A 10,000-nucleotide genomic window follows, 5' to 3' on the forward strand; every position below is an offset into this window, starting at 1 on the left:
GTGGATTTCAAAGACAGCAAATCTATTCGTAACCTTAATATCTGGCTGTCCTAATCTTGAAGATTTGTTCATCTATCAATGTTACCGTAAGGACGGTGTATTGACATTCACTATAGTGGCACCATTCTTGAAGAGGCTAGTGATTACCGATTACTTTGTTGGATCAGAGAAAGGTGGCTATGTGATAAATGCTCCTTTTTTTTTTTCCTCAAAAGTAAATTTTATTGATTTAGCAAATGTTTTTACATAGAGCTCCCAATAACCACATTGGTTTTAAAACAGAGTTAACATAATAAATATTGTCAATACATCCATGCTTTGCTAATGCATTTGCTACACTATTACATTCTCTTTTTGCAAAGTTGAAAGAATATTGTCCTAATCGTGAAGTCCACAAAGCAATATCTTTCAAAAGATTTCGTATAGAAGCATTGGATTGTTGACCATTTACTAAGTTGATTAGTACTTCACAGTCTCCTTCGAAGATTATTGATTGATATCCCCTGATCCAAGCTTATTGTAGGGATATTAATAGGCTCTTTGTCTCTGCTTCTAGATCTGATCCTGCATAAGATAGTTTAGACGTACCCCATACTAGCGGTTCTCCTTGATGGTTCCTGAAAATCCAGCCACATGTTCCTTGTTTTGTCTGATCATTATATCATGCGTCAAAGTTGCATTTAATAAACGGATGAAAAGGTGGTTTCCAAGAGTTTATGTTGGTGCTGGCGTTGTGTAGTGGCTCCTTAGGTTGTATAGTCTTAACCCATTCTTTCGTTTCCGATTTTGCCATTAGAACTGTCTTGCTTGCACGTTCGCGGTAGTTATTGAAAATTACATTGTTCGTTGCCTTCCAAATGCGCCATAAAGGGAATAAGGTAGTAGAGAGTCAAAATTGTTTGTTGTCTGAGATGATAGAGATTTGATTTCAGAGATGACTTCCACCACAGTAGCTGGTAGTTGGTTGATATTTAATAGAGACGTGTTGGACATACACCATGTCATAGCAGCGAAGGGACATGAAAATAAAGCATGGTGGTCTGTTTCATCTGTTTGGTTGCATCTTGGACAAGTCGAAGATATATTCATATGCTTTGTGCGTAAACGTGAGGTTACTAGTAAAGTTTTTGTAACAATGCGCCAGAGGAAATGTTTTATCTTTGGTAAGATCTTCAACTTCCAGATTTTGTTTTGGAGCTCCGCAGATCTATGTGGTCTTAAGGGTATTTCCCGAGGATCAAACGGATAATGTGTGAGAAACCAGTATCTTGTATTAACAGTATAGTCGCCTGATTGTGAATAGTTCTAAATAAGATCTTTGTCTTTAACTTGAGACAAATGTATGTTCTGGATTATAGTATGCTTTGCTTCCGGGATCAATGATATTAGTTTTTCTTTATCCCAAACTCGAATATTACCAGTAGTGGAAATGAGACTTTCGAGAGGTAAAGAAGATTGAGGTATTAGAGTTTGTATCGGTCTAGGAGGATCAGAGGCGATGACGTTGTCTACACCAAGACGTAAATTAGCTCCATCTCCCACAATATAACGAGTGCCTTTTTTTAAGAAGATCTAAACCGATTAAGATTGATGACCAACCATAAGATTGGTTTTTCCGAGTACAAGCATCCAATATTGAGTCATCTCTATAATATCTGTTCTTCATAACTCGAGCAAACAGAGAGTTGGGATATTGGATTAATCTCCATGCTTGCTTTGCCAGAAGGGCATCATTGAATTTTGCTAGATCTTTGAATCCCAAGCCCCCTTCCGTTTTTGAAACTTGTAGTTTTTTCCAAACTATCCATGGAATACCTCTTTCGTTTGACAATTTTTCCCACCAAAAGTTCATTAAGAGTGATAAATGCTCCTTCTTTGAAATACTTGACACTTAAAGGGGTTAGTCATTACGGGTGTGGTTTGATTGAGAATGATTGAGAATGCGCCAGTGTTAGTTGAGGCAAAAATTAGAGAAGTTTCTTATATAGCCAATGAGAATATTGTGGGATCTCTCACTTCAGTCAAACGTCTTTTCTTGGACTTATCACCCTTGGAGGTAACTATGCTTATAGCTAGCAATTGAGTTATTTGCATGCTTTCACAATGTTCTAATAAGACTATATATGATCTTTATGTATAGATTAAGTTTCCTGCTGATAGTATCTTCTATCAGCTAGTACATCCAAAGATGTATACATGTAAAGAGGAGTGGTGGAATCTACTTACGCTCATGCTTAATAGCTCACCTAAACTACAATTCCTTAAGCTCACTAATGTAAGTCATTTCATTACCAGTCCCAGCTAGCTTCTTTTGGTGGCCTCTCTTATGGGTTCCTAACTTTGACGGTCTACTAATGATGATATGCAATTGAATTTCCTTTTTGCCACAGGAAAAACGCAAGTTTAGAAAACATGGTTTGGTCGGCCGGAGATGGAACGAAGCAAAGAATGTTCCTGAATGTTTGTTGTCTCACCTAAAGATGTTTGTGTGGACAAGATACCGTTGGGATTCAAGTTTCTCAACAAGACCTATTGATTCCAAAGAGCACAACAAGTTGGAAGAGAGATGTAAGACGCTCAAGGAGTTAGATGGTGTTGTTAGGGCTTCAATTTCATGCCACCTTGTCTTCGTCGTAGATAGCGTAGAATGATCGATCTATCTACTAATTACTAGACTCTTCTTGTCACATAGAACTACCGTATATTTTACATGAAGCAAAAGATTAGTAATAAACCAAACTTTCTTTTTGAATTTTATCTAATCCCAATGAGTGATGATAGTACCATTTTTTTTTAATTAATAAGTAAACCGATCGGATTCGGTTCGATTGAAAAAGAAAACCGGTTTTGAATTTAAGAAGCCCTAGTTCCCTTCAATTGGCGAACTTCAGTGCTTTGCGTCGAGAGGGTTTGAAAATGCGATATAAAGCTCTGGGAACAGCAAAACACTGACCGAAGATGGAACAAGAACAACGGTAAGTTCTCGTTTGTTTCGTTTATTGTTTAGAGCATTTAAGTTCCGATGTATAGCGCTCTAAATGTTTGATTCTTTGATTTTTTGGTGGTTCTAAAGATTGAGAAAGCGAGGTGTTGTGAATGATGATGAGGATAGGTTGAATCTATTGCCCGAAGCTTTGATTCTGAAAATTCTGTGTTTTCTTCCTACAAAAACTGTCGTAACCACGAGTGTTTTGTCTAAACAATGGCGGTCTCTTTGGAAGTTTGTGCCAAATCTCGAGTTCAATTCTGAGGATTGCGAAAGTGAAGACCTTTCATTTTCAGAGATTGTTTCCAAGTCTTTACTTTCACACAAAGCTCCGGTTCTAGACAGTTTTCGTCTCCTGTTTGGATCAGAAGATGTTAGTTTCGTAGATGTTGGACTTTGGGTTGGCATTGCGTTTGCTCGACATTTGCGTGAATTGGTGCTCGATTTTTATCCTTCAGGGAAAGAGACCTTCACATTTCCTAGTAGCTTGTCTACATGTAACACACTCGAGAGTTTGAAACTCGTGTTTGGTTTTACTGTAGATATACCTTCTCCGGTTCTTATGAAGTCTCTTAGAACCCTGCACCTTGAGTTTGTGAGCTTCAAAGAAGATGTATCTGTCCGTAACCTTTTATCTAGCTGCCCTGGTCTTGAACAACTGATAGTGTATCGAGGTGAAGATTGTGATGTTGAGATTTTCACTATTGAGGTCCCTTCTTTGCAGAGATTAAAGATTCATGATACCAATGATGGAGCTGAGTTTTGGGGATATGTGATAAATGCTCCTTGTTTGAAATACTTACACATTGAAGACTTGAGATGTCCAGGGTTTTCTCTGAATGCGCCTGAGCTTGTGGAAGCAAGTATCGTTGAAGCTATATCTATAACCAATAAGAAGCTTCTTGGATCTCTCACTTCTGTCAAACGTCTTCTATTGCATTTGTCACCCTTGAGGGTAACTTTGCTGATTTATTTATTTTAATCACCATTTGAGTTCATTGTTTTCTATACTCTAAAAATTTGGTCTCATGAATAGATTGCATATCCTACTGGAACTATCTTCTATCAGCTGGTGTCTCTTGAGATGTATACACGTATCGAAGAGTGGTGGAATCTACTCACGCTCGTGCTCGAAAATTCTCCTAAACTACAAGCCCTCAAGATCACTGATGTAAGACAGTTCATTATTAGTCAGCTTGCTATCTTTGGGGTTATATTATATGGTCTAGTGATGCTATACATTGAATTTCTCCCTTGTCTCTTTGGTCTCAGAAATATAATCATGTTCGTAGTGATAGTTTGGTCCGCGGCAAATGGAATGAGCCAAAGTATGTCCCTGAATGTTTGTTGTCACATTTAGAGACATTTGTGTGGAAAAGATTTGGTTGGGGAAGAGAGGAAGAGAAAGAAATAGCTACGTACATTCTAAAGAATGCAAGACGATTGAAGAAGGCACATTTCTCAACAATTCCCATTGATACGAAAGAGCTCAACAAGTTGAGAGAGAGAAGTAAGGTGCTCAGCGAATTGGATGGTGTGGTCAGGGCTTCAAATTCATGTCACCTTGTGTTCAAATTCGATGCATCTGCTTAGGTATCAGACTTTTCTTAGTACATTGAGCCTCCTGATTTAACTGGTAAGTGGGATTTAGATCGGTTTAGGGTCTTGGGTCATGGTGCTAGTCGTTTAGGTGTTCAATGTTCTTTTCAATTATATCTATCCCATCATTATGATGATACAATCTTGGATTTTTATGATTTATGATTTTATAAATAAGATACGGTTTGGTCGGCTGGAAATGGAATGAACCAAAAAGTATGTTCCTGAATGTATGTTGTCTTACCTCAAGACATTACTGTGAATAAAATATGGTTGGGATAGACAAGAAGAGCAAGAAGTGGCTACATACATTCTTACATGTATTAACTCTTCGTAGAGCCTGTTGGTTTTTCTCGTTAGATGGATTTACATCAGGTTTTGGAACTCGGGGATGGTTCTACATTTGGCCATTCAGTATTGAAAATTTTCTTAATTTGTCTTATATGTATGAATGATACCATCTTGGTTTTCGTTTGTGATTTTGGCGGAACTTGGGTAGTTAGGTAGTTAAACGAGGGATTGTATTGTTAGAGAAAATGATACTAAATTAGGAAAGGTTTTAGAGGATATAGTGAACACCAAGACGCATAAACATGTTTCAGGATTAAAAAAAAGTAGGAAAATCAAGACCAAACTGAGACGCAATAGTGGCGAAAGATTACAAGAGACGCAAAACTCGTTGTAACTAATAATATAGTTGGGGTATGCAATTGGATCCATCTGAAAACTTTGGATATCCAGGTTCACTTGGTTAGAGTCCGCCACTGGCCTGCAATTCACAAACGGTCGATGGTTCATATCTACCGGGTAAAAGTATGAGTTAGTCATGCTCCATCTCTCTTCCTGCCATGGTCCATATCTCTAGTGTCCAAAGCTTAAAATGGACTCATGTCTCACTGTGTCATCAAGGTTCACAAGCTGATCTGTGATGGATAGTGTAGGCGGTCTTGAGGGAAGATAACGAAAGGGAACATCAGGAAAATCTTCTGGATGAATATCAAAAGCTAGTATCAAAAGTAAGTAAGGCCCTATTCGTTTGCTCATTCAAATGGTCCATCTAAATGAAAAATCCAGATGTTGTATGTTTTATCTAAAAATGAGCATCTGAATGAGTTTTTAAATTGTAGGCAAAATTTTAAAACTCATTTGGATGATTATAGTTAGACCATTTGGATGAAAATGGTTCAACAACAACTTTTTTTTATTACTATTATGTGCATCCAGTGCCTAGGTTCTTTGGGGATTCGAGCGGAAATAAAATACGGCCTATTTAAATTTAGTTAAATAATTATTTCTAATGAACCTAAATATAACCATAAGAAAATAAATGAGCGACGATACAAAATTAAGGGTCTAAATGTATATAGTGACATGAATATTTCAAGCAAAATACATATGCAAAACAACTTAAACCTACTAAATCAACAAAATATTTTTAATAATGTGGCCTAAAAATCAAACGTATAAAATGTGGCTGTGGGCAAGTGCCTTTTTTTAAAGGGTAAACACGACACTGCATGCACGGTGCATCAATACATCATGCTCATGCATACATGCTGCTTGTAAAACATATTACCATATAAATACGTGCATGTATATCGTTTGGGTGAAGCATGTATGGCAATATGTTTTACAAATCAAAGCACTATATGATGTACTCCCTCTGTTCTATATTATAAGAGTTTTAGATAAAAACATAAAGATTAAAAAACAATAAATGTTTTATTATTTAACAAAATTTAACCAATAGCAAAAAAATACTGCAGAAATTAAATAGTCAAAAACTATTGAAGTAATATTAAAAAGTGCATAAAAACTTGAAAAAATCTTAGAAAATGAAACAAAAATAAATGGCTAAAAAATCTTATAATTTGGAACAGAGGGAGTAATTACTAGTAATATTTTTAGTCAAGAAATTAAATAAAAGTCAACTAAAATACTATAAATTAAATAAAAAACCGCTAGGACTCCGATGATCCCGAAATTGAAATCGAATCCTTCGTTAGATTGTATAAGTATATATTATTCAGATTAGATATTTTTGAATGTGTAAATCGGACCAAAATGGAAAAGATTTACGAAATAGAATATGAACAATAATTGTTTTCCTAACCTATAGGATGCTCCTCCAAAAAAAACCCTAAAACTAATTTTTTTCCCCAAATAATCAAAGAAAATATTTTTATCTTTTTGCACTGGGAAAACTGTTGTCCTCTCTCGAATCGCTGATCTGATAAAAGATCAGCTGAAGCCAGATTCGAGCGGGGGTTGGGTCTCTTGAATAGACTGTGTTTGTGTTTGGAGCGTTATTGATTCGATAGCATCACTGGGAAGGCATAAATCTGAAAGAGGCTTTGCTAATCTATTAAATTGTTGTCTCTTAATTCACTCTATCAACGACAATGAAACGATGGTATGTTTTTCTGTTTCGTTACAAATATGGTTTCTTTAACTGCAAGCTAGCTATATAAACTCTAATTCTTTATCTTTGTCTTCTTTTTGGTTTTGTTAATTGGTGAAAGTTTGAGAAATCGAGTTGTTATGGGTAAAGACAGGATCAATGGGTTGCCTGAAGGGTTGCTTCTAAAAATACTGTCCTTACTTCCAACAAAAACTGTTATAACCACGAGTGTTTTGTCTAAACGATGGAGGTCCCTTTGGAAGTTGGTACCGAAACTCAAGTTTAACTCTAAGAATCCGAGAACTGCAGAGAATGTTGGCAGGTCTTTGCTTTTACATAAAGCTCCAGTTCTAGAGAGTTTGCATCTCACAGTCACAGATTTATGTGATGATATAGATGTTGGACTATGGGCTGGGATTGCATTTGCACGCAATGTGCGTGAGTTCGTACTCCAAGTCTCGATTTCCTTATCCATTTCAATCCAGTTTCCGAGTTGCATGTTTTTCTGTGATACACTTGAGACCTTAAAACTCAAGAATCCTTCGATTCATATAGATCTTCCTTCTCCGGTTTCTATGAAGTCTCTTAGAACTCTTCACCTTGACTCTGTGACGTACAAAGACGATGAATCTGTTTTTAACCTTTTATCCGGCTGCCCAAATCTTGAAGATTTGCTCGTTCATCGAGGTTACCCTAATTGTGTTAAGAACTTTGTTATTGTGGTGCCATCTTTGAAGAGACTATCGATTAATGATTGCACTCGTGTACGGAAGGGGGCTATGTGATAAACGCTCCTTCTTTGAAATACTTGCAAATTGAAAGGTTAAGTGGTTATGAGCGTTGTCTGATTGCAGATGCGCCAGAGCTAGCTGAGGCAAATATTAGTAACATTTCTGCTATAGTCAATAAGAAGATTTTGGGATCTCTCAAGTCAGCCAAGCGTCTTTCCTTGGACTTATCACCTTCGGGGGTAACAACTATTACTATGCTTGTCACATTTAACTTAGTTGTTTATGAAGCTTTAATACTATGATGTTTAATTATGCATAGATTGACTCTCCCGCCGGAGCTATTTTCCATCAGCTGGTGTATTTAGAGATGAGTACACGTAAAGTGCAGTGGTGGAATCTACTTAGGATCATGCTCCAGAGTTCTCCTAAACTACAAGTCCTCAAGCTCATTGATGTAAGTTATTTTCATTATTAGTAGCGGCTAGATATATTTGAATGTCTAATAGTAATATACATTGCATTCCCCTTTGCCGCATGTTTGTCTCATTAGAAAAATCAAGATGTTGGTAAAGTTGGTGTGGCTATCAGAAAATGGAAGAAGCCAAAGCGTGTTCCTATATGTTTATCGTCACACCTTGAGACATTTGTGTGGACAAGATATGATTGGAGAAGTGAAGAAGAGAAAGAGGTTGCTACATACATTCTAAAGAACGCACGATGTTTGAAGAAGGCAACTTTCTCCACAAGACCCATTGAACCCGAAGAGAAGCTTGAAATGCTCAACGAGATGAATGGTGTGGTCAAGGCTTCAAATTCATGCCACCTTGTGTTTGAATAATCTTATATGTATTTTAACTCTTTTAAGTAATGTAACATGAGAAGAATCCATAATGGGTTTTGCGGTGTTTACTGTTTAGATTGAGATACTTGGAAGTACGTTTCAGAATTATTTATATTTCTATTATTAGTTACTAGGACTCAGACCCCTCCCTCCCCCTATTGTGGGAGAAATATTTTAGAAAAAAGTAAATAAAATTTAAAACTTAAAATTATACATGAAATCATTTGAATGTAATAAAATAGGTTGAATACATAAACTGTTTGTAAAAATACAACCATCAAAATGAAAACTTGTAACAAAAAATATTATGAAGAATAAACGCAACTTTTTTAAAAAAATATTGTTTAAAGTGTTATAAATATAAAATTATTTTACGAAGAATTATGGTAAAACTACAATTAAAAAAATTATTATGACAAAGTGATCTTAACTGAAAATATTAAACTAATGGTTGTAATGAGTAAATATAATTTTCTATTAAATAATTATAATTAAAAACAAAATAATATAAATTTTGAATATTAAATTAGTTTTTAACGAAAAATTACGATAAATAGACGCAACGCAAAAATTCTATATTCAGTTTTATTGAATTTCTATATTGCTATAATTATTTCTAAAATTTTAGTTAAAAAATAGAATAACGTTGAATATTATATATTAATATTCAAATTATTTAGATTTAACATAAAACGGAAAATTTGTTTCAACGAACAATGATTTATTAGTTATTGATGAAAAGACAAATAAATAGACTATTTAAATAGACACACCTATTAGAATGAAAAGTTGTGATGAAAAAATATGAATAAAATACAGTGAAAAGACATAACTCTAAAATGAAAAGATATAACTGTTTGAGTTAAAACAAAGGAATAAAAACAAATTTCTTACAAAAAAATACTAAGCAAAGTCACAACTATTGTTCGTATTTATTCAGATTGTTATTCTTATTTTTAAATATTAAACTATTTTTTTAACAAAAACTTACGATAAAAATAGACGCAACTGTAAATTCTAGATTAAATTGTATGAAATTTCTCTATTGCTATAATCATTTCTAAAATTTTAGTTAGATTATAGAATCACGTTGAATATTAGATATTAATATTTAATTATTTAGATTCAACATAAAAAGGAAAATTTGTTTTAACGAACTTGTTAGTTACTGATGAAGAGACAAATATAAAGAGACTTCAAAAGACATGACTATTTAAATAGACACATCTATAAAACCAAAAAGTTGTGATGAAAAGTATAGTGAAAAGACACAACTTTACAATGAACATATACAACCGTTTGAATTTTAAAAAAAAGTTATGTAAAGGTGCTACGAAAAATCGTAAATATTGTGTCTGCACTTAATTTCACCTAATAACCCATATAAACTGTTTTTAAATAAAAGACATCTTTCTTATCATATTGAGAAGTTAAATTCAAAA

The 10,000-nt window shown here is 34.6% G+C and overlaps 2 protein-coding genes and 1 pseudogene across 2 annotated transcripts; all 3 read left to right on the top strand.

Annotated features, from left to right (window-relative positions):
* The first annotated feature begins 1,930 nt into the window (after window positions 1-1,930).
* Window positions 1,931-2,651, top strand: LOC104784028 (F-box/FBD/LRR-repeat protein At3g52680). Its single transcript, XM_010509107.1, has 3 exons — window positions 1,931-2,056; window positions 2,141-2,275; window positions 2,391-2,651. The coding sequence occupies exons 1-3, from the start codon at window positions 1,931-1,933 to the stop codon at window positions 2,649-2,651; spliced, it is 522 nt and encodes a 173-aa protein (XP_010507409.1).
* Window positions 2,652-2,862: 211 nt separating this feature from the next.
* Window positions 2,863-4,785, top strand: LOC104781117 (F-box/FBD/LRR-repeat protein At3g52680-like). The gene is made up of 4 exons (XM_087509097.1): window positions 2,863-2,975; window positions 3,074-3,941; window positions 4,023-4,157; window positions 4,259-4,785. Exons 1-4 carry the CDS (start codon window positions 2,959-2,961, stop codon window positions 4,577-4,579), a joined length of 1,341 nt encoding a protein of 446 aa, XP_087365223.1. The 5' UTR covers window positions 2,863-2,958; the 3' UTR covers window positions 4,580-4,785.
* A 2,202-nt stretch (window positions 4,786-6,987) lies between these two features.
* On the top strand, window positions 6,988-8,664 carry LOC104784030 (F-box/FBD/LRR-repeat protein At3g52680-like; annotated as a pseudogene).
* Window positions 8,665-10,000: the final 1,336 nt, after the last annotated feature.

Source organism: Camelina sativa, chromosome 4 (genome assembly GCF_030686135.1).
Source record: "Camelina sativa cultivar CO46 ecotype springtype chromosome 4, ASM3068613v1".
Taxonomy (NCBI): domain Eukaryota; kingdom Viridiplantae; phylum Streptophyta; class Magnoliopsida; order Brassicales; family Brassicaceae; genus Camelina; species Camelina sativa.

What these genes read in the sequence shown, in the direction of transcription:
- LOC104781117 (XM_087509097.1), top strand. An exon ending in TGCATTTGTCACCCTTGAGG is followed by an intron (nt 3,942 to 4,022) that starts GTAACTTTGCTG and finishes TCTCATGAATAG; the next exon opens with ATTGCATATCCTACTGGAAC. An exon ending in AAGCCCTCAAGATCACTGAT is followed by an intron (nt 4,158 to 4,258) that starts GTAAGACAGTTC and finishes CTTTGGTCTCAG; the next exon opens with AAATATAATCATGTTCGTAG.
- LOC104784028 (XM_010509107.1), top strand. Translation starts at nt 1,931, where the DNA reads ATGATTGAGAATGCGCCAGTGTTAGTTGAGGCAAAAATTAGAGAAGTT. An exon ending in TGGACTTATCACCCTTGGAG is followed by an intron (nt 2,057 to 2,140) that starts GTAACTATGCTT and finishes CTTTATGTATAG; the next exon opens with ATTAAGTTTCCTGCTGATAG. An exon ending in AATTCCTTAAGCTCACTAAT is followed by an intron (nt 2,276 to 2,390) that starts GTAAGTCATTTC and finishes TTTTTGCCACAG; the next exon opens with GAAAAACGCAAGTTTAGAAA.